General features: G+C 42.3%; 1 protein-coding gene across 1 annotated transcript in view; it reads right to left on the bottom strand.

Moving 5' to 3' along the window:
- Positions 1 to 24,700, bottom strand: part of NAV3 (neuron navigator 3) — a 248,514-nt gene that overhangs the window by 65,300 nt on the left and 158,514 nt on the right. The window contains exons 13-16 of the mRNA XM_044988256.1: positions 22,869 to 23,007; positions 11,875 to 12,151; positions 5,800 to 6,505; positions 3,904 to 4,392 (exon numbers count right to left, since the gene is read on the bottom strand). Of these exons, the coding sequence (XP_044844191.1) occupies positions 3,904 to 4,392; positions 5,800 to 6,505; positions 11,875 to 12,151; positions 22,869 to 23,007 (1,611 nt within the window). The remainder of the gene's footprint in view (positions 1 to 3,903; positions 4,393 to 5,799; positions 6,506 to 11,874; positions 12,152 to 22,868; positions 23,008 to 24,700) is intronic.

The raw sequence follows: 24,700 nt of genomic DNA, 5'->3' as shown, positions 1-24,700 counted from the left end.
CGGCACGGGGCTGGAGGGGATATGCCCCAATACCACCCCTCCTTCTCCAAGGCCCTGCCCCTGCTTCTTCTCTGCCTCCACCAGGAGCAGTGAGCACCCTGACTCCGCTCCTCCCCCACCCCCTCCCTTGCAAGGGCCATCAGCTGATCGGCCAGCAGGGAAGGAGGGACTGAGAGGAGGAGGAGGAGGGGCAGGAACCCAGCACACTGCGGGAAGAGGCAGGGGAGCCAGCAGGACCAAGCTTCTGCCCCCTGCCCCTTGCCCCCGTGGGGAGGGGGTGGAGGGCAGAGAAGAGCAGGCTGGGCAGGATTTTTAATGGCAGCTGCTGCCTGCCGTGGTCCCGGCTGCCGGCCCTGCCCAGCCCGCTGCCGGCCTGGGTTCAGCAGCGGGCTGAGCAGGGCCGGCGGCCGGGACCCCGGCAGGCAGCAGCTGCCATTAAAAATTGGCTCGTGTGCCGTCTTTGGCACACGTGCCATAGGTTGCCCACCCCTGGTATAAAACAACAGTTGTTTTTAAACAGGCCTTTTGGAAAAAAAATCAGACTAAAAAGATCCTATTTGGGGCTATAAATCAAGAAATGACAACTTTCTCTAGAAATGTGTGTGTTGCTTCGTTCTGAGGCCAGAACAACATGATATATGGCTCTCTCAGGACTCAGTCAAAATACCCCCACGAGGACAGACACGGAATTTTAAAATATCGCCAAAGGCCAAAGTTTTTGGAATCACTGAAATTAAGTCACTGAACAAATACATGAAGTATTAGAAATTGGAGCTGCTCAGGAGCTTATGCCAAGCCATTAACATTTTTAATGTAATATTAAACATCTTTTGCAAAACTGTAAGATTTAGCATATACTCAACATCCTTCCATATCTTCTGATTGACTTTCTCATTCTGAAATGTAATAGTAGGAGTTAATGGAGGAACACATTAAATTACCCTATAAACTAAAAAAAATCATATTTAATATTATGTACGATATTGTCCTTTTCAGTTGGTAAAATATGATGTAGGGCTGTCAAGCGATTAAAAAAAAATTAATCGTGATTAATCACGCTTTTAAACAATAACAGAATACCATTTAAATATTTTCAGATGTTTTCCACATTTTCAAATATATAGATTTCAATTTCAACACAGAATACAAAGTGTACTGTTCTCACTTTATTTTTTATTATAAATATTTGCACTGTAAAAATAAAAGAAACAGTATTTTTCAATTCACTTATTGTAATCTCTTTACCATGAAAGTTGAACTTACAAATGTAGAATTATGTATAAAAATAACTGCATTCAAAAATAAACGGTGTAAAACTTTAGAGCCTAAAAGTCCACTCCATCCTACCTCTTGTTCAGCCAATCACTCAGACAAACAATTTTGTTTACATTTGCAGGAGATAATGTTGCCCGCTTCTTGTTTGCAGTGTCACCTGAAAGTGAGAACAGGCATTCACATGGCACTGTTGTAGCCGGGGTCGAAAGATATTTACATGCTAGATGTGCTAATGATTCATATATACCTTCATGCTTCAACCACCATTCCAGAGGACATGCATCCAATAACGATCCAAAACAGTGTAGACCAATGCATGTTCATTTTCATCATCTGAGTCAGATGCCACCAACAGAAGGTTGATTTTATTTTTTGGTGGTTTGGGTTCTGCAGTTTCTGCATCAGAAGATTGCTCTTTTAAGACTTCTGAAAGCATTCTCCACACCTCGTCTCTCTCAGATTTTGAAAGGCACCTCAGATTCTTAAACCTTGGGTCGAGTGCTGTAGCTATCTTTAGAAATCTCACATTGGTACCTTCTCTGCATTTTGTCAAATCTTCAGTGAAAGTGTTCTTAAAACGAACAACATGTGATGGGTCATCATCAGAGACTGCTATAACACGAAATATGTGGCAGAATGTGGGTAAAACAGAGCAGGAGACATACAATTGTCCCCCCCACAATTAATTCAGTCAGAAATTTAATTAATGCATTATTTTTAACGAGTGTCATCGGCATGGAAACATGTCCCCTGGAATGGTGGCTGAAGCATGAAAGGGCATACAAATTTTTAGCATATCTGGCACGTAAATACCTTGCAATGCTGGCTACAAAAGTGCCATATGAATGCCTGTTCTCACTTTCAGGTGACATTGTAAATAAGAAGCAGGCAACATTTTCTCCTGCAAATGTAAACAAACTTGTTTGTCTTAGCGATTGGCTGAACAAGAAGTAGGACTGAGTGGACTTTTAGGCTCTAAAGTTTTACATTGTTTTGTTTTTGAGTGCAGTTATGTAACAACAAAAAAATCTACATTTGTAAGTGCACATTCCTTATAAAGAGATTGCACTACAGTACTTGTATGAGGTGAAAAATTGAAAAATACTATTTCTTTTGTTTATCATTTTTACAGGGCAAATATTCATAATAAAATATTATAAAGTGAGAATTGTACACTTTGTATTCTGTGTTGTAATTTGAAATCGATATATTTGAAAATGTAGAAAAACATCCAAAACATTTAATTAATTGCAACTGGTATTCTATTGTTTAACAGTGCAATTAAAACTGTGATTAATCTTGATTAAATTTTTTAATCACCATTAATTTTTTGAGTTAATTGCGCAAGTTAACTGAGATTAATTGACAGCCCTAATATAATGTAATTACTACATATACATTGAGGGGCCATGGATAACTTAAAATCACGTGTGGTGTCAACGTATTTTTATCTTTCTGCTGGTCTACACAGATTGTATACTGGCATAACTATGATGCTTATGGGTGTGATTTGTTTACCAATATACGTAAACTGGTACAACCCCAAGTGGGGATGCAGTTATCCCAGCATATAAGTGCCTTATACCAGTACAGCTTTTTTCTGGTTATGAATTTTCCAACAAAACATTTTTTCACTGGAAAATGCCCATTCATCAAAAGTGGAACTGTTTGCAGGAATGGCTTGGTTTTGATAAATCTTCCAATTTTTGAAAAAAAAAAGTTTTGATATTGTATAAATGTTCTGTTTTGACATTTTCTAAACAAACAGTTTTGGTTTTTGGTTCAAAGCTACTTTTCATTTTGAATTTTTAGTAAATTTATACTAAAAATGTTTTACAAAATTGAAAATGGTTGAAATTGAAAGGAAACATTTCACAAGTATTGAAACAAAACACTTTTATTGACCTGGTCCACTTTTTTTTTTTTTGAATTATTGGTTAAAAAAATGTTTGGGATTTGAACTTTTTGCCATAAATCAAGAAATATTTTTTTTCGAACTCTCAAAAGCTCTCAGGGATGGGAAAACCATTTCCTTACTATTCAACTTATTTCCCTCCCCGAACAGACATATAAGCTATACCAGTATAAGAACCTTTATATTGGTATAACTGCATCCATCCTAGAGGAGCTGTACTTTATAACTGCATAGTTAAAGCAGTACAATATTTGTGGGTAGACAAGACAGTGAAGAGATTATGGAGAGGTGGGATTTCTCTTGTTCTAATCTACATGTTCTGTGCAGAACTTGTCAAAACTTTGTGTAGCCATGCTATGATCTTGCAAGTTTACTTCCCGAGTGAACTTCCCATCGACCTCAATGGGGACTGCACACAGGATCTCCCATGGGAAACAAGTTGCCAGATTCAGGAATTTGTCGGTTTTTGATTTTGTGCTGCTTTTTCACAGAGCAACAAGAGAGTAAAAAACATTTTTAAAAGTAAGAAAATGTGCTTGTAAAATCGCAAAAAGTGGCCAAGAGTTGTGTGCCAGGTTCAGTGCCTGTAATTACTTTTAACTCTCTCTCTTTTTTTTTTTGATGGTGTCCCTATGGGCTTTCTCTTTTTGTTGTTTATGTTTCTGTTGCATTCTCACTATTTTTGTTCTCACTGTGTCTACAGTTAAGCTCACCTTTCCGACAGTGTAGATCTGACACTTCCAGTCCTCATGAGCAGGCTCTGAACCTCTTGAGTGCCTGTTGTCAATCCAGAGAGAGAGCTATGATGGCTGAGAGGGAGGTCAATAGATTCAGAGCTCGTGTGCAGGCTAGTCATTGACTGGTAACTTGGTGTGTCCTTACTGCCAGCTGAGGAGCTGCTCAGGTTTGCAGCCCACACGAGACCACCTGACGTGAAAGAGTGAACAGATGCTGGACTGGAAGCCAAGGAGTGACTTAAGCTTACAACATCTGTGTTTAATTCCGAGGGTTTACTGAAGAGGGGGCTGCTGCTACCACTTTGCCCACCTGCACTGCCCATGCTGCCTGTACCCGAAGATGGAGATTCTAGGCTGCCTTGCCGTGCTAATGTGGTACTAGGGCTGGGCATTGCTGATGTGGGTTTCACACTTTCAGTATTGGGTGCGGAGGCAGCTTTGCCACCAGCCTTGGCACCAAACAACCTAAAAGTAAAACAAACAGTTTTAGTTGTTATTCAGAGAAACTGACACCCACCTTAAACATTCAAGGCATAACATCACGAGAGCCAAATTCCACATTTAATTACTGCTACTAAAATAATGCACTCCTTGTTGATTAATCACCTCGCAACATTAAATCCACTTAACTACATCACACTAACACGAGGTTTATTTTATTATCAAAAGCTCTCATTCACTGTTTTTCAGATGTGTTCTGTTTAGGTATAGATCTTCACATAGAGATGAAAAACAAGCAAATCTTTGGTTTTATGATTGCATAAACAGATTAAACTTTCACCCAAATCCAGTAAGTTTAACTCCTACACTTTAACCATTAGACTACTAAAAACATTACTTCCAATAAGCAGCTAAAATGATTGCAACAATCACTTGTAAAAGGGCACTCTTCTCAGTTTGTCAAACAGCTAAATATTTATCCAAGATTCCCCGCCCCACCTTTTGCACAGATGGTACTATGGATATCAGCCAAATAGCAATTGGTCAGAAACAATAATATACACAGAGCTAAATGTGTCAAGCCTTTTCCAAGGGCAGAAAGGACAGATATGCATGTCATGTGGCTGTTACCAGCACTTTATGGAGGTTATGTTTCTACTATAATAATGGAAGCCCTGCTCCCCCAGAAAATAAGTTGAAATATAGTCAATGATGGTTTAGTCTCTTGCTGAAAATATCTTAAGCACTTTGTTTGCAGTCCATAATACACTCTCAATATAAATGCAAAACTTGCACAGAAATAAAGTAATCAATAAAGATGGCATAGCAATCTGTTTTATTTATAATAAAGCCCATGATAATCAACAGTAGGTCAATCGTTTTACAGGCACTAAATGGAAATGTATTGGCAATAGACCACAGGAGGGCAGCATTGGCTTTTACTTAAATAATGGAAGCCTTTCATCTAGTGCACTTTCATAAACATTTGACTAGGGCATTTCCAACAGATTCACATTTTGTTAATGTTTCTGACGGGGGACGTAACGAAATGACAAAGATAATAAAATCCTTAGAGCTAGAGGTTGCTGACAATTTTAAAAGCAAATACTTTATTAATCTGTATTTCTATGGAGTCAAATGCTCATTAGTTTTTTTTTCCTGCACAGGCTTCAAACACCATTAAAGTGACAGAACCTCCATAAATGAGAGGACTTTCTTCTATTTGGAGATTTATCTTAATATTAAATGAGAACTTGTTATACTCTTCATGATTTACTGTGCTACTGTGGGACAGTGGTCAAAATTCAAGAAACACTCATTTCAGAGTTGCAGTGAGAGCCTCATTCCTTAAGAATTCTGTTAATAAATATTTTATATTTCTTTCACACTTTATTTATTTTTAAATGCAGGATTTCATAGCAAGCCCCTTACCTTCGGAATGTGGGCGAGGCAATGTCTGGGTATTTGGATCCTGGCTGCCTGAGTCCTGGTGTCCCACAGGCACTGGCGGAGGTTGGGCTGGATTTGGGGGAACTGGACAATGAAACACTCTCGGAATCAGACACTGCTACTTTCTCTTTTTCCTTGTCTGTCTGATTGATGGTGACGGGACTGGAGCGCCCTGAGCCAATCTTCGTGGGCTCTCTGAGTTTGGTGGTGGCAGCACCTGCAGACTTGCTGCTGACATTAGAGTCGATGCTGCTGGTGCTGGACCTGTGTCCACCTCTTCCGGGAATACCGCTGGTGCTCGATTTTGAAGGGCGCGGCAAACTCCGGTACTGCAGCGTGGTCTTCGAGTTAACATGTAATACACCGTCGTCCTGATTCTGTGACCCATCTAAGCTAGTTTTCCTCCCTGCATTTGACTTGCCACCAATGGCTGCGGATTTGGGCATCTTCCCCAGTGTCGCCGACCCACTTGTTATGGTTGCCCCACTTGTGGTGATTATAGTAGAAGATCCCACCCCAGCCTTCTTGAATCCAAAGGAGCCAGTAGCAGTTGATCGTCCAATGCCAGAGGGAGGCTTTTTTCCTTCATCGCCACTGCTTTTTCCTGCGTCTGATGGAGAGCGCTGTATAGAGGTGCCTTTGAGGGGAGTTTTCACTTTTTCAGAAGCCTTCGCATCATCTGTTTTTCCTAATTAAGAGTATATTTTATATAGACCTCTGTATTTATAGCTATAGTATCTTAATATCAAGTTATAATTACTATATGGTTGTATTTTGAGATATAAATTATAATACAAGCAGATAAATTGCCATACAAGAACACACCAATTAAGTCCTGGTTCAATATTAGATATTAAGTCTATCTAGTCCTGGTTCAATATCTCATCTCTGTCAGAGAGATTTTTTTTGGTTAGTAATATAGTATATCAAAGAAATAATATGTGAAAATAAAATGTTAACAGCAATTAACAATTCAAAAATACATTACTTATCTTTGAAGAATTCGCCTTCATTCTTCAGTTTTGCTTTCATTCACTTATAGTTAATTTCATTGTGATGGTAAAAGTGCAAACAATTATTAATGAGTATTTACAATCTAATGACAATAAGTCATAATACTGTTTATCCAGGTCAGTATTATGATTTAATTTTATTTGTCATATCCCTAGTATTTCTTCAAGATTGTTATTTGTATGAGATTGTCCTCATTAGTACACACACATGCATCTTGCTATACAGTGCTATTGTGAAATGTTAAAAATATGATTTAAAACAATCACTTTATTTTACCTTTACAAACACCTTTGCGGTGACAATTAAAATGGTCACCTCTCTGCATTTTTTAATTTTGATTTCTCGTAGAGTGCCTACACTAAGATCATAAGAACTTCTAAAGATAATTATAGTATTTCATTAATATATCAAGTTATTATAGCAAGTTTGTAGCTCTATGGAGTGGTTTCTCTTCTAGTGTCAAACTGTGATGAAGAGGAAACAGTTTATTACATTTATCTTATTCTATCCAACTCCACTACTGTAGAAATAGGTACATATGTACATATACACTCAGCGCATTGTACACTCTCTCACACATGTATATATCATATGTGCATATATAAATACATACATACACAGAGTATATGGATTTTTTCAAAATAAATAAATAACTTTAATTTTCTGCTGCACTGCTCTGTTCCAATGGAACAGAGGATTCCACCAGCATAGGGAAATCCTTGGGTGGTACAGAGCAGCAATAGTGGTCCTTATGCCACCCTACTCCTAGTTTATATTGCAGGGATGTAGCCAGGGCACATAACAACATAAGAACGACCATACTGGGTCAGACCAAAGGTCCATCTAGCCCAGTATCCTGTCTACCAACAGTGGCCAATGCCAGGTGCCCCAGAGGGAGTGAATCTAACAGGTAATGATCAAGTGAGCTCTCTCCTGCCATCCAACTCCACCCTCTGACAAACAAACAGAGACTAGGGCCACCATTCCTTACCCATCGTGGCTAATAGACATTAATGGACTTAACCTCCATGAATTATTCCAGTTCTCTTTTAAATGCTGTTATAGTCCTAGCCTTCACAACCTCCTCAAGTAAGGAGTTCCACAAGTTGACTGTGCGCTGTGTGAAGAAGAACTTCCTTTTATTTGTTTGAAACCTGCTGCCTATTAATTTCATTTGGTGACCCCTAGTTGTTCCTGTATTATGGGAATAAGTAAATGACTTTTCCTTATCTACTTTCTCCACATCACTCATGATTTTATATACCTCTATCATATCCCCGCTTAGTCGCCTCTTTTTCACACTGAAAAGTCCTAGCCTCTTTAATCTCTCCTCATATGGGACCCTCTCCAAACCCAACATCATTTTAGTTGCCCTTCTCTGAACCTTTTCTAGTGCCAGTATATCTTTTTTGAGATGAGGCGACCACATCTGTACGCAGTATTCAAGATGTGGGCGCACCATCGATTTATATAAGGGCAATAATATATTCTCCGTCTTATTCTCTATCCCTTTTTTAATGATTCCTAACATCCTGTTTGCTTTTTTGACTGCCTCTGCACACTGCGTGGACATCTTTAGAGAACTATCCACAATGACTCCAAGATCTTTTTCCTGATTTGTTGTAGATAAATCAGCTCACATCATATTGTATGTATAGTTGGGGTTATTTTTTCCAATGTGCATTACTTTACTTTTATCCACATTAAATTTCATTTGCCATTTTGTTGCCCAATCACTTAGTTTTGTGAGATCTTTTTGAAGTTCTTCAGAGTCTGCTTTGGTCTTAACCATCTTGAGCAGTTTAGTATCATCTGCAAACTTTGCCACCTCACTTTTTACCCCTTTCTCCAGATCATTTATGAATAAGTTGAATAGGACTGGTCCTAGGGCTGACCCTTGGAGAACACCACTAGTTACCTCTCTCCATTCTGAAAATTTACGATTAATTCCTACCTTTTGTTCCCTGTCTTTTAACCAGTTCTCAATCCATGAAAGGACCTTCCCTTTTATCCCATGAAAACTTAATTTACGTAAGAGCCTTTGGTGAGGGACCTTGTCAAAGGCTTTCTGGAAATCTAAGTACGCTATGTCCACTGGATCCCCCTTGTCCACATGTTTGTTGACCTCTTCAAAAAACTCTAATAGATTAGTAAGACACGATTTCCCTTTAGAGAAACCATGTTGACTTTTGCCCAGCAATTTATGTTCTTCTATGTGTCTGACAATTTTATTCTTTACTATTGTTTTGACTAATTTGCCCGGTACCGATGTTAGACTTACCGGTCTGTAATTGCCAGGATCACCTCTAGAGCCCTTTTTAAATATTGGTGTTACATTAGCTATCTTCCAGTCATTGGGTACAGAGGCCGATTTAAAGGACAGGTTACAAATCTTAGCTAATAGTTCCGCAATTTCACATTTGAGTTCTTTCAGAACTCTTGGGTGAATGCCATCTGGTCCAGGTGACTTGTTAATGTTAAGTTTATCAATTAATTCCAAAACCTCCTCTAGTGACACTTCAATCTGTAAAAGCAGCAAAGAATCCTGTGGCACCTTATAGACTAACAGACGTTTTGGAGCATGAGCTTTTGTGGGTGAATACCCACTTCGTCGGATGCAAGTAGGCTTCAATCTGTGACAGTTCCTCAGATTTGTCACCTACAAAACCCGTCTCAGGTTTAGGAATCTCCCTAACATCCTCAGCCATGAAGACTGAAGCAAAGAATTTGTTTAGTTTCTCCGCAATGACTTTATCGTCTTTAAGCGCTCCTTTTGTATCTCTATCATCGAGGGGCCCCACTGGTTGTTTAGCAGGCTTCCTGCTTCTGATGTACTTAAAAAACATTTTGTTATTACCTTTGGAGTCTTGGGCTAGCCGTACTTCAAACTCCTCTTTGGCTTTTCTTATTACATTTTTACATTTAATTTGGCAGTGTTTATGCTCCTTTCTATTTACCTCACTAGGATTTGACTTCCACTTTTTAAAGGAAGTCTTTTTATCTCTCACTGCTTCTTTTACATGGTTTTTAAGCCAAGATGGCACTTTTTTAGTTCTTTTACTATGTTTCTTAATTTGGGGTATACATTTAAGTTGGGCCTCTATTATGGTGTCTTTGAAAAGCACCCATGCAGCTTGCAGTGATTTCACTTTAGTCACTGTACCTTTTAATTTCTGTTTAACTAACCCCCTCATTTTTGCATAGTTCCCCTTTTTGAAATTAAATGCCACAGTGTTGGGCTGTTGAGATGTTCTTCCCACCAGAGGGATGTTAAATGTTATTTTATTATGGTCACAATTTCCAAGCAGTCATTATTATTACCTCTTGGACCAGCTCCTGCGCTCCACTCAGGACTAAATCTAGAGTTGCCTCTCCCCTTGTGGGTTCCCGTACCAGCTGCTCCAAGAAGCAGTCATTTAAAGTATTGAGAAATTTTGTCTCTGCATTTCGTCCTGAGGTGACATGTTCCCAGTCAATATGGGGATAATTGAAATCCCCCACTATTATTGAGTTCTTAATTTTGATAGCCTCTCTAATTTCCCTCAGTATTTCATCATCACTATCACTGTCCTGGTCAGGTGGTCGATAATAGATCCCTAATGTTATATTCTTATTAGAGCATGAAATTACTATCCATAGAGATTCTATGGAACATGTGGATTCACTTAAGATTTTCACTTCATTTGATTCTACATTTTCTTTCACGTATAGTGCCACTCCCCCCGTGCAAGACCTGTTCTGTCCTTCCGATATATTTTGTACCCCGGAATGATTGTGTCCCATTTATTGTCCTCAGTCCACCAGGTTTCTGTGATGCCTATTACATCAATATCCTCCTTTATCATGAGACACTCTAGTTCACCCATCTTATTATTTAGACTTCTAGCATTTGTGTACAAGCACTTTAAAAACTTGTCACTGTTTGTCTGCCCTTTTCTGATGAGTCAGATATCTTTTTATGTGAATGTTTCTCATCGGATCTTGCCCTTACATCATCCTCTTCCATCCTCTGTTCCTGACTATAACCTAGAGAATCCATATGATCTCTAGCTGCTGGAATGGACCCAGAAGGGGAGCTGAAGATGGTGTAGATAAAAGCAGTCTTCAAGCCTCTCTAAATGTACACTCTGGGGCCAGACTGGCACTTGGCAGCCCCAGGGAATCCGGGACACACAAAGGTGGCTTGTAGCCCATTCCAGACTTGGGCTGAAGGCTCCTCTGCTGGTTCATCAAATCTTTACCGATAACTTTTAAACATTCTTGAAAGAAATATTTTTGACTAGACAGGGCAATGTGCTAAAAAATTTACTACAGAGAACAACCCAGCACTGGCAGAAGGATGGCTAGACAATCTAAGAGAGGTCTTTTCCATCTTTACTTCCTGTCATCTTATGATGTTTGGCTCCAAAATTAGATTGCCAAAACACTGACACTGGCTGCTACTGTTTTTAAGAGGCCTTTTCGGGGATGATATATCTCTGAATCTTTACAAAGTCAGTTAGTGTTGAAGAAAAAGTTGCACACGTTTTAAAAAGGAGAGAGAGAGAATTCTCTTCTTAGCAGTAAGCTACACAATTTATAGCTGGAGCCTCATTTGACGCTTAAACTTTGATACAAAAATGTTCACTTTCGTTTATCTCACCTCAGTGTCAATGCATTTCCCCTATACTGTTGTAATCTGTGTTGTTTTTGTTTTACACTCTCAACAGCTGTTGGGGTAAGTCTTTCCGAGAACATAAAATAATAGAAAGAAAAACGGGGAAACAATACATTACAATTCCCCGATAAGAAATTATATTACTCCTATGATAATAAAGCAAAATTCAGTCACGCTTTATATTAAGGGTACATCTATACATGGTTAATAAATGATTACTAGATATTTAGTTAATTAATTGTTGTAGAGACTAATAGGTGAGTCAATGGCTTATAACCACGGTTTATAACCATTTGTAACACCTTCTACTATCTGTGAAATGCTTATAACATCTATTAATTATTATTAACCCATTACAAACTCTTTTTTCTGAGCTATAATCCTACCAGGTGTCTTGAGAGCACTTGTCCCAGCTTTGTGTCTGGATGAGGTCGTTCCGACTTGTGCAGTCATGCCTCTCCTCCAGGATCCAGTCTGTGAAACAGACAGAGATGCTTTCTGACCTCCCTTCTCTGAGTCTTCAGACAGCCCCGAGGGAAGGCCCTTCCATTTCCCACTGCCGTCTACGTTGCTGTCAAAGTCCTCCTCTGGCTTCTTCAGTTCTTCAGTGCTGCCCCAGTTTTCACTGTCTGTTACGGACCGTTTCTCTGAATCAGTCTTCAGCTACAAGACATTTACATCACAGGAAATGGTAAGTCTCAGCTTCATTCAATATTTTCTCATTTCTTAAATCCAAGGAAGAGAAGGTGAATAAAGCAAACTGATTTCTTTGTACCAGAGATTATATTCTGAATGTTATTATGAAACCCAGTTTACTTCAGTCTTCATCTGTAACACTTTATTGTCCCTCCAATCCCTAGGGATTTCACAAACAAGTCATTGCTTTGGGAAGGTTTTATTTCACAAAACTCAAATAGGGGAATCACCAATATGCTACCAAAGTTTTCATGGACATTTCTGTAATTCTTTATTCGGGAAAACCTTACATTGATTAAAATGGGAATATTGTCTGAATAACAGGTATGTGTCCCAGAAGATGATAAGATAGAAAGATGGGACAAAATGTTAAATGGGTATTCTTATTTCCCTGCGTCATTCTCCATGTTGCAATTCATGGGCTGAATTCTCTGCTGGCATAACCCCATTGAAGTCAATAGAGTTACACAGGCAGAGAATTTGCCTCCATACCTCAATTAGCTGGCAGAGCAGCTACAGTATCAAGTACTGCGCCATTGCGGGTGGGGAGAACTCGAGGGGGGTTGAGGGGAAGGTTTAAAATGAGGCCCATGTGAGGGCATCCCTCTCCCAGTACCCTTTGGCCCAGAACTGTGAAAGGAAGATATTAACACATGCTGTGGGCAAGCAGCACCCCTCCTCCCCCAGCCACGTGATCTTGGGGAAGGACACTGCAGGGAAGAACTAGCTAGAGACTGCAGCCAGCACAGCAATTATGGAAGCAGCTTCAACCCCTACTTGCCCCTCCCTCACAATGTCTTCATCTCAGTCTCTCTCCACACCTGCCCCTCATACCTTCCTCCCCTCTGTCACTTCTCCTATTCTGTTCCCTTTACCACTCTCTTTTCCTTTGTCTTTCCATTCAGCTAATCCTCTCCTAAATAACCCCTGCACCCCCAACAACAACAAAATAGTAGGACTAACACAACATTTAGTGTCATCACACTGTTTTCTCTGCTTGTGGGTTCTACTCCTTCTCCCCTGTGTCTGTCTTGTGTATTTAGACTGTAACTCATTGAGACAGGGACCATCTACTACTCTGTATTCGTACAGTGCCTAGCACAATAGAGGTCTGTTCTTGTATGGTCCCTAGACAATATTGTAATAAACAAGATTAATAATAATTAGATAGCAAATGTGATGGAGTGTTCACCCCACACCAGCCTTGAAAGGGTTAAGGAAGCTGAGAAAGGGCCAATTAGTGTGATAGGCCACACCTGCAGAAGCAACCCTGGATTGGAAGATGACGCTTTGCTGAACAGGTGTGAACTAGGCTAATCTAAGCCAGGAAGGTGTCAGCAGAAAGGGTGAGGGCTGGGGGGAGATGGATAATTTTCTGACTCCAAATGATGTCATTCTGGAAACTGAAGAATGGTCTATTCCTGAGGAAGAATGGAAACAAAATAGGGGGAAAAGAGTAGAAGCAGAAGCAGAAGCAGATGATGATATCAGAAAAAAAAACAAAGCTGAGGAAGGAAATAAACCAAATGGTTGTAAGTGTAAGATCCCTAGCCAGAGAAATAAGATTAGGTGATGCTAACCCTGTGAAAGTAGCTTACTGGACTGAGAAAAAGCAGAAGGAATATTGTAAGAGCAAGGAGGCTGTAAGCAGAGGTGATGCATGCGGTGGGTGCAGGGTCAAGTGCCCCCCCACCCCGATTTCTCTGAGTGCTGAACTGCCCTTTCATGGCTGGCTCTGCTCGGCCTATTGGCGGGGGGAGGGGTGCTCCAGCCTTCTCTGCTCCTCCGCACCCCTGGCACTTCCAGCTCACTCGGCCCTCTCCCTGGCAGCCGGGCTTTGGCAGGGAGCAGAGGGGCAGTCCGCTGCCACTGCTTCCCAAGCTGGGCTCTCTTGCAGTTACCCACCATGCTGCAAAGAAGCAGCAACCCTGACCGGCCACCCTCAGCTGGCATGAGAAGTGACTCTGTCCCGCCCTCTCTGCTTCCCACCTGGGCCTGGCTGTCAGACACAGGGGCCAAGTAAGCCCAAAGCATGCTGGGGGAGGTGCAGCAGGAGAAGGACAGAGCTCCCTCTTCCACCCCTGGGCAGGTAACTTTGGAGGGGAGAGCGCGGCAGCCCACAGAGCTGGAGGTTGCTGGGGAAGGTGCTGGCAGCAGGCTCCCTCTGCTCAGCTGGAAGTAGGAGCACTGGCCATTCCCCTCCCCTTGATGAGGTGTCTATGAGGGTGCGGGAACTTCACGCACACACCTGTGCTATGAGTCTCCCTGAGCTGCCTCAGAGGCACATTGTCCCTGCTCCTGTGGCCCACCCCAACCCTAGAAGCTGGCGGAGAAGGATGAGACAATCGGCACAGGAAAACATGTAGACACAGCTTCATTCTATAAAGAATATGATAAACACTGCAGAAGGTATAGGTGATGATCTACTAGTGATGACAAAAATAAAGGTTTATTGTACGGCTGTCAAGTGATTAAAAAAATTGATTGTGATTTAACGCGCTGTTAAACAATAATAGAATACCATTTATTTAAATATTTTGCATGTTTTCTACAGTGGCAGGGCTCCAAAGGTGATTTAAAGAGCTCTGGGCTCTGGCCGCTGTTGGGAGCCTGGGCCCTTTAAATCGCTGGCTGAGCCCCGCTGCCGCAGCCCTGGGGTAGTTGTGGCAGGGCTCCAGCGGTGATTTAAAGGGCCCAGGGCTCCCCGGAGCAGCTGGAGCCCCAGACCCGTTAAAGCGCTGCCTGAACCCCACTCCTGCAGCCCCAAGGTAGCAGCGGCAGGGCTCCAGCAGTGATTTAAAGGGCCCTGGGCTCCCCGCTGCAGCCGGAGCCCTGGACCCTTTAAAGTGCCGCCGGAGCCCCACTGCTACCGCGCTATATGCGAACCTGTGTTATATCGGGTCGCGTTATAGTGGGATAGAGGTGTAGTTAAAAGGTTAAAATTCTTAGGGGTAATATTTGATGCTAAATTACATTGGAAAGATCAAATAAACTATGTTAAAGATCAATGTAAAGAAAGGATTAACCTGCTTAAAAGTCTTGCTGGGACTACTTGCGGGTGGGGGATGGATAGGAAAACATTGTTGATGGTATACAGAGCCTTAATCAGACCAGTTATTGGCTACAGCTACTACCTTTTTGGGTCAGCATCACAATCAGAACTTAAAAAAATTAGATTTAATACAAGCCAGGCACTACGAATTGCTTGTGCTGTGTTTATTACAACACTTATATGAGCTACAGATAGCTTCTAGTGAAATGCCACTTACACTACGAATGAAACTACTATTTACTATTTACTAAGAACATAGGCCAAACCAGTTTGACTACTGGACCTAACTTTCTGGGCCAAAGTTACTGGGAACTGCAATGATGAAAGTACCAAACAAACTTATGAGGATTGTTGGGAATTTGGTAGGCAAACTATATCACAAAAAGTTAGAATTCCACATACCATTTGAGTTAAGTGTGATGCAGCAGTTGAAAAACAAAGAAAAGTTGAATTAAGTCAACATTTTTACTTATGGGAAAATTAGTTATGGATGGAAAGTCAAATGTCCAGATGTGGCGTTAGATTAATTTTATAAATTTAAGGGTAAAAAAAAGAGACAGTAGGTATTAAAAATGAAGTGCACCAGTCTGCAGATGAAAAGTGGAGTTGGTTTTGTCAAATATATACAGATGGGTCCAAAAAAGAAAAAGAAAGGCAGGAAGAATAGGGATGGCATATTGTATACAAATATTGTGAATTAATACATCCAAAAGAATATCTGACTATGTAGCTGTAATGCTAGCATGAAATTGTATCTGGGATGTACACCAGCAGAAGCAGCAGTCATTTTTTCACATTCAGTCTCAAGCCTTATGGTGATAAAAAAGGATGTCACAGTATGTAGAAGTGATTTAATCAATGAAGTTATATTTCTAATAACAGAGTTTAGTACAGATGGGGATACATGTAGCATCAGCTTGGATCCCAGTGCTTTTTAGGATAACAGGGAACGAAATGGCAGACAAAGCAGCTAAAAACACTGTAAGAAATGGAAGGATTGATGCAGAGATATCCCTGAGTAAACAGGAATTTAAAAGCCTAGCACAGACAAATTTAAAAGAGGAATGGCCAAAATAAATAAATAAATAAATAATGGATTAATGAAAAAGAGGTAGATCATGTTTTGAATTTGTGCTCTAGATTTGAGGATTGCGACATATTTCAGGGCCTAGATAGAACTAATGAAATTCTTCTGTTCAGGGTACTAACTGGCCATTTTGGCTCAAACAAAAATCCTTTTTGAATAAAAAGGCACAAAGATGGAATGTGTGTGCTCTGTAGGGTGGAAGAAAAATAGATCACCTTCTTTGGGTATGCAGGGGCTTTTTAAAAGAACGGGAAAAGCTTTTCAAGGCATTTAAACATCTTAAGGGGAAAAAATACATTATGTGATATAGTAAAAACATCAAGGAAATGGAGTATTATTTGAAAGGTGCTGTTACGTTACTTGAAAGACACAGAGCAGTGCGAGAGGCTATAAACTGCTACGTATTGAGGAATTACAGTTGGTGGCAGCTACAGATTATTCAGGCAAGTCTGTTTCATCATAAAAAAAAAAAGAGAGAGGGAGAGAAAAGAGAGGGCGTGGCAGTGAGGAAGTCTCCAGCCAATCGCTGTGCATTAGAGAGGGAAGTAGGGAGCCAGGACAAGAGTAGGATCCTGGGAGCCTGGCCCTGAGGAAAGGGCATACCCAGAAAAGAGAAGGGTGAAGCAGAAAACCTCTGGGAAGCGGAATAGGAAGCAGTCCAGGGAGAAAGCAGCAAAGTTGGGCCTGAGCAGACACTGGCTGTGTGTTGTAGGGTCCCTGGGCTGGAACCTGGAGTAGTGAGCTGGCCTGGTTTCCCCTACCAACCACTGACAGAGTGGCATTGCCTGGACAATGGGTGCAGTGAGACACTATATCCTGGCAGGCGAAATCGCATAGTGACCTGGCTGGGGGGCCGAGTCATGAAGAGGAAGCTGTAGCTCCTGTAGTGACTGAGGGGCCACAGAGGGAGAGAAAGGACAACAGGTTGAGAAACTGCAAGGGAAGGTGTCAGACTTGTAAGAGAGCCAATTCCCAGAACAGCCAGGAAGAGACTCCACCTGCAATGAGTGAGTACCCTGTGACAGCATATAGTAATAATTAGCTGCTGTTGAAATGTATGGTATTTGAGGCATAAAAAAAATGCAAGGTTTGACTATGTTCGCATTTGCTTTTGGCAGAAAAAAAAGATGGGAAAAGAACCCAAGCAAATATGCATACAAATACTGCAGGATTCTTCAGCAGAGAGTTTTTGTTGATGATGATGTTACTGAGACTGTAATATTCCAAGAGCTTTTCTCAAAGACAAACTTTTAAAAACATGTAGAGATACATTTTTAAAGCAACTTGGATCATCTGCAAAAATGCTAAACAAAATCCTTTTCTTAAAAGTTTTTTGCCACCCCTCCATCCATGAAGTGACTGTTAATCCTCTTTCATTAAAAAAAAAACCAGGCCGATTTCCTCCCTATGCTGCAGCCCATTTATGTTAACTACACCAGTGTACATTGATTGCAGCAAGGAGCCCACTATCTCTTTGTTGCCAGAGGATGTTTCCCACCTGGAGCAGAGCTGCCATAATAGCTATATGAACATAGCCTGTTTGAAAGAGGACTATGTTAGCGTGAACTAGGTATCTTTTCATTTGCACCATCAGCGTCCACACACGGCAACTGGATCACAACACTTTGGTGCACTCTACAATTCACACCCTGAAATCCCCACTGCGGCGTAATATCGACAAGCCCTAAGTGGCTGAAGCCCATCCTTGTGAACATGGAGATAACCCTGGTAGGTTGGGAGAGAACAACTGGAAGAAGTGAGGATGATTACATTGGCACACCGATAGAGGGGGTCTGACCACCTTTTGCACCACAAGCCTGAAATTTAAAGGCCTGGCTTATTCTGGGCCTGCCACTGGTAGCAACAATGCCCAATGTGACTTTGTTGGATCTTCTCATGCTAAGACGAGCGCTTAGGGCATGTCTACGCCACATGCTCCCCAGTGCAGGTAGACAGATGCGCACTAGCTCTGCTGGAGCTAACGCACTAAAAAGAGTGGTGTAGCTGGTATAGCATGGGTGAGTCACCAGACTACAAACCTCTCTGGACCACCTGGGTATGTACTTGGGCAGCTAGCCCAAGCTGCCACCTGTGCTACCCTGCCTACACTGCTATTTTTAGTGCACTCTCTCAAAACAGAGCTAGTGTATTTGTCTACTTGCACTGGGAAGCATGCTCCCAGCTGCAGCACATGCATCTCTACATAGGGCTACATATAGAGACCACAATGAAACTGAAGTTCGCTCAGAACAAAACTGCTCACTTATTAAGTGGAGCAGCGTGCTGAGAGCACAAACCAGCTCACTGAGCTGCACTGGCTGCTTATGAGTGGGTCTGGGTAGAATACAGTGTCAGTGTTGACATTTAAAGCCCAGAGATCAGGTTACTTGAGATACCTGTGCCATGTGGTCTTAGTTGTGATCAGCTGAGGAGCTCAAACTCGAGGTCCCTCTCTAGAAACAAGAGCCATCTGGCAGTGCATTCTTTGTGAAGGCCCCTTGACTGTGGGACTCATTTTCCTCTTCGCACTGCAAGAGCCTGCAGTTGTTAACCTTCTGCACACTCTTTTGGGCCTTTGAGGAGATGTGGGGGGTAATGAGATCTGTTCCTGGAAGGGGTTTTACCTATATTCTGCTGATTGATGTTTATGAGAACAATATTTTGATACTGTGGAATTTCTACTTGTTTAATGGTGTTCAGACCTTGGGACAGCAGCTTATTTAAATGTTTTTAATTTGAAAGAAATAAATGAATAAAATAAATATAAAATTGCACAAACAAGGCCAAGCTTAGGGGATGACAAGCCTGGAGGTTGTCTTGGGCTGGCTGCAAGGGGGGCCTGGGCCAGGCTGTGAATGAGTACTAGGCAGGAGAGTACTAGTCAGACATGCCAAATCTGAGGAAAAAACACAGAAATGTGGCTTGTTTTTGGCTTAATTGGCTTGTGAGTTGCTTGTTGGCTAGTTTTTGGCTTGTAGCTTGTTGCTTGTTTGGCTTGTAGATCTTCTTTTGATCAGATTCCGGCAAGAAGTGGGAGAGAGTCAGGGGTGCACAGCAGACCCACCACAGTCCCAGACTGCACGCCAGGGGGATCTAGTCACATAGAGTGTTGGGGTTCTTAGGGATTGGCTTGGTTTGGCCTTGTTTTGAAATGGGATTAGCTTGATTTTTGGCTTATTGTGAAAGTCGGGGTACTTATTTACCGCGTGAAAGTTATCAACTGTGGTGCTAGTGCTGCTTTATCACTCCAAGAGCAGAAAGCTGCCTCTGGTGTTCCATACCACCAAACAGGCAGGAATTGAAGCAACTGTTTGCCACAAGTGGGCAAGAAGGTGGCCCCAGTTTGAGCAGGAGCAGCAGTCCCCTAGAGCCCTTATCTTGGAAGATCTCAGACTCCTGTGCTAGGGAACCCAGAAGAAGCAGTGCAACATCACTCACAGGAAGAGAAAAGGAGTGTTGAGTAGCTGTCCCAGCAGGTCTGGATTAGGGGAGAGAAGATGCCCACAGGTCCATGTCCCTGACATTCTCAAAGGTCCCCCTCTCTTCCTGGAAGGGAGTGGGCAAAACAAGAGCTCTCACCTCCCGCCCTTGGCTCATCTCTTCCCATGGAGGAGACAGGAGAACAGTCTCCTTCTGCCCGTTCCTTTCTTCCTGTGGATGGAAAATAATTTCCCTATGGCTATAAAGTCCACAGTTTCTTCCCTGATATGTTACATGTCATGACAGATGAAAATAGGATTAATTTAAATTGTACCATTTGTAGCAGAGTAAGATGCAGTGAGTAGAAATCCATATATTCCAGATTCAACTACAGCACATACTGTGTTTACTGGAATGCAATGCTTCTTGAAAATAAATAGAATAGAAAACCATGTCCAATATTCATCATGTCATTTGTTTTGGATGTACTGCCACTGAAGATATTTTTTCTAGTATGCTGTATACTTTGTATGTATTGTGTTTGAATACACCTTTCCTGGTATACTGGGACAGATTAAGGTTCTGAGGGGCCTAAGGCTAATGGGAGGGAAGGGCCTAAGTATTAATTACATATTGCAAAAGAAAGTATGAAGTCATCAAACATTTATCTGCATACATATTTACACATTTTTATGTAAAATTAACAAGTTTATTCTACTCTCACTACACTCAATTCCTCAACCAGATACTTCTGAGTAAGAGGTAGCACGAGGGATGCTACGCTGTCCTTTTCTTAGGCCTCCTTCCTCCTAGGTAGTGGAGAGCTCATCTGTATGAGGATGAACACTGCAACATTTCCCATCCTGCTCACCTCTTTCAACCTTGTGCTTCTACCCTCAGCTCTCCACAGGGCACAGTGCAAAGCCAAGCCCTGCAGGTGTTTCCCCCAAGCTATGGCCTCTATACCACATACCCGGTCTCACTCTGACTGCAGTCTGGGAGGCAGACAGCTTTTATTATGTACAAGAAAACCACTCAGGTGTAAAATCCACTGGAGTAGAGGAAGTAGTAGTGGGAAAATTACATTGGATGGCATTATATTTTAGGCTGTCTTGCTCTGAAAGCTGCCGCCCAGTGTTGCACTGGCTGTGGACAATGAATTACTGTTTTCACACTGAACCCAAATATTATTTGTGGGATGATACTCAGTTTGTGTAGTTAATCTCCAGTCATTCACCACATCAGGCCATTCTATCACCAAACTCTTCCACAATTAGAATAAATAGAATCATAGGACTGGAAGTGACCTCGAGAGTCTGGTCCCCTGCACTCCTGGCAGGACTAAGTATTATCTATTCTAGAATGTGTGATCAGCATCTCTGACATGAGGTATTTTAAGTATGACTTCTGTGTGCACCAGCCCACTACGGTTTGCATTTGTTTGTTTTAAGCTTTCTGTAAGGTTAAAGCTAGAAGGGACACATATCTTTAGATGGTTGCCTAGTCATAATATTTAGCACTTCTGTACTATGTTAGCTTTTCAAAATCACTGTACAAATATTAAACAAACTTAATCTAAAGACTTTCAGTTGAAAAAACAGAGCTATTCCCTGTTGTGTTCTCCACCCCCCTGAACCAAAATACTTCATTGAAAATCAGCATCTTAAAAGAACCATTAAGGATGTTTCAAAAGAACAATCCAACCAAGGTTGCTGTAGTGACACCCTTGTTACATCGGGACTGGTGTTTGTTTAAGGCTGGTGTAGAATGAAAGGAGAGCTTCCTGTTTTGTTTGCACGTGTAAATCAAGCAGACCTTGCTTATTTTTTTTCCCCTTAAAGTGCTCAGAGTTTACGGGGGGAAAGTGAATGAGATTCTGCTTATACCAGGTGTGAAAAAGCAGAAGGGACCAAAATTTATTCTTGTGCAAAAATCTGTTCTCCCTGAAGTCAATAAGGTTACACAGGTATAACTGTCAGCAGGAATTGGCCCGTGTTCTCATTCCCTTCTTGAATCACACACAGTCCATGCTTACCCAACATTTTCCACTTCGGAAAGAAGTTAGTTTGAGTTGGGGCAGAAAAACGAGGACTAACTTCAGGTTTATTTAGCTTTACCTTTTTGGAATGAAACCCAAAAGAAATCAAAGGTGAGGTACTTGTATGATGGATTGAACTGCTAGAGAACCACCAGATGGACAGAACCTGCCTTTAGCCTATTCAGCCAGTATTTCTATCATAGCCTTCTAAGAAGTGGATTTAAAATCCTTGAAGGAGAGGGAAAGGAGAAACCTACAACATTGTGTGTTGAACTTCCTCCAGTGCTTTTGCAACCCCTTCAAAGTATAAAGATGTGTTGGCCTATTGAACTAGGCTGAGCATAAGGAAAGAACTGGTTGCCTATGCATCCCAGTACAGAAAAATAAATTTAAAAAAATTGGATTTCTTTAGTGCATTATAACTCTGAAACCCCTCGATGGAAGATACTGTAAATGTTAAAGTACTGGTATCCAGAATGGGATGTTTTGTTTTGTTTTTCCTACAAATGTGTGGGAATTCGTTCCTTATACATGGGAGAGGCAATAGTTGTGGCTGGAGCTGGCTAGAATGTGTGCAGGTTCTGTGCAAGCTTCCCACCCTACTGCTCTGGTACTGCCTCTTCCTCTCCATCTTGGAGCTGCATGCCAGCCTCAGCCAAGGAGAGGGACAAAGGAAGCTTCTTCCCTCCCTGACAGCTAAGCAGAGAGCCAGAGAAATTGGGAGTGAGGGGAGCTGGGTGAGGGGAGGAGACAGTGCCTGCTCAAACTACACCCACGGCTGGCACAGATTCCCGTGGTAATCGGATTTTTAGTGTTCGATCACCAGTGTTAACCGGATACTTGGCAGTGTGTTCCTGCAGTGCTGGCATTGCCTTTCGTCCTGGCAGGAGTGCTCCAGCAAGGTTGTGAGAGTAAACTCACTCCCCCTCCTCACCCAGCCTGGCCGCACCCCCTGCCTGACCAGTAGGGCCTAAAAATAGTAGGGTTTAAGGCTACAGCCTTATTAGCCTATGGGTTAATCTGGCCCTGCTGGTGTACTATGCACTTGAAAGGGTATGGTAAGAGGCAGCAATAAAAAGCTACTTACCTGAGTGTGAGCATTTTTTCTTGAAGAAGCAGTAATATTGGAATAAGAGCTGACAGATGAGGTGGTGTTCAGGTCATCCGTGCTGAGGTTATCAAGAGTGTCACTGAGGCCACTACTAACTGAGCTGCTGTCATCCCAGCTGTAGAAAAAGAAGGATATCTATTTACTCACTGAAAGCCAAAGGACAGGAAATGTCCTCAAAACAATAGTCTCTATAGTACCTTTTTTGCATGAGGTTTACACAATGAACATTAAGTAATATTTGCTAATGTACAATACGCATTAGTTTTCAGACATTTCTAATTAATCACTCATTTTCAAACGTGTATTGGTAGCTGTTCAATTAGTGAGAAACCAGGATGTCTTTTAAAAATGTAATATCAGCTCTGGGCAAGCACTAGTCTAAGTCATTAAAAGAGGTTGTTTCATGCTTCATTGCAATCACATTCAGTACACTGGCAGGGAAATCCATTAAAGCTACCTGTATTGGTAGCCAAAGCATTATTAACAGCTTGCAGTACCCTATGGATTTCCAGCCTACAGAAAAATAAAGGAAATTTCTCTTCTCCAGCCTAATCAACTGTCAATTAGGCAGCCAATATTTCCAGTAGCTCTGTTTTCTTGTCTCAGCCTTTGTCTGGTGAGTGCTGTGTCATCAGACCAAGATTCTTTGATCAAACATTCACTGGAGCTGGTTACTTAGAGAACAGAAGTTATACATTTCATAGAAACACAAACTATTGTTGCTATTGTCCGTTCTGCTTCAGGAGATCTGGGCAGCGGGTATGGAAGAGGGCAATGACAGCTCTATGGCATATTCTCATGCAAGCCCTATTTTTAACATGGAGAGGCTGGGGCACAGGGAGTTAGGAAAACCCCAGCCCCAACTTCCTTACAGAAGAATTCAGAGGAAACTCAGTGAGGGGAACAGTAGTGAGCTGGACTGGCGCTGCCCAGATACAGAGGAAGAGGGTGGCTCCACTCCCACATGGGGCAAGCACTCGCGCTGGGAGGTGGCTGCAGGCCCGCAGAATGCAGACAACTGGCCCGGACCACCCGGAACCCGAGACGACCCGACCCTGCAGGAGACTGCCGGCTGGCCCAACCCCAACAGAGCTTCTGCTGGCAATTGAGGCCCCCTGCCAATCAGCTTACCTCACCAGACCAGCAGGTACCCTTGGAGGGGGAGTGTGGAAGTGGCCCAGGGGTGGTAGACCCCTGTCTGGCTGCAACGTTGGCAGAGGGTGAGTCAGCGTGTTGTGGCTTGGATCCCCACTGATGCGGTGGCAGACCCCTCTGCCACTCTTAGGGCCCTGGGCCAGGACGCAGTGGACTGAGAGGGCCTGCGTCCCCTCTGCCACCCAAGCACTGGGTGGCAGTCTCCCCCTCCCTCAGGCTGGCTGAAGCTGAGTTAACTGACTTTGTTTGCAGCCCCTCCTGAGTGCAGGTTGGAGCTGAGTGACTTTGCTTACTGTCCCGCTCTGAACCAGAGCCTAGGCTGATTGTTTGCTGCCCAGCCTGAGTACAGGCCTGAGCATACTCAGTAGTCTTTGCTGCACCGCCCCGACCAGGGCTTGGGGCTCTGTGTTTATTGTTCAGCCCTGACCACAGGCCCGAGCTCATGTCTCCCATCGCCCTGTTGATTCCTCACCTCAGGCGACCCCCGGAGACATAGAGGGGCGGATTGGCCGCCCACAGACCCAGAGGAGGAGGAGCCACTCCCCTCAATGGACTCCAGGAATCTTGCAGCATTTCCTGGCCCCTACTCCACCTGAGTATCTCTCTGTAGTGTTACAATCTGATCCTGAGTTTTACATCCTAGGGGGAAAAAC

The sequence above is a fragment of the Mauremys mutica genome, chromosome 1, assembly GCF_020497125.1.
Source record: "Mauremys mutica isolate MM-2020 ecotype Southern chromosome 1, ASM2049712v1, whole genome shotgun sequence".
Taxonomy (NCBI): domain Eukaryota; kingdom Metazoa; phylum Chordata; order Testudines; family Geoemydidae; genus Mauremys; species Mauremys mutica.
This window is presented reverse-complemented; position numbering and strand designations above follow the sequence as displayed.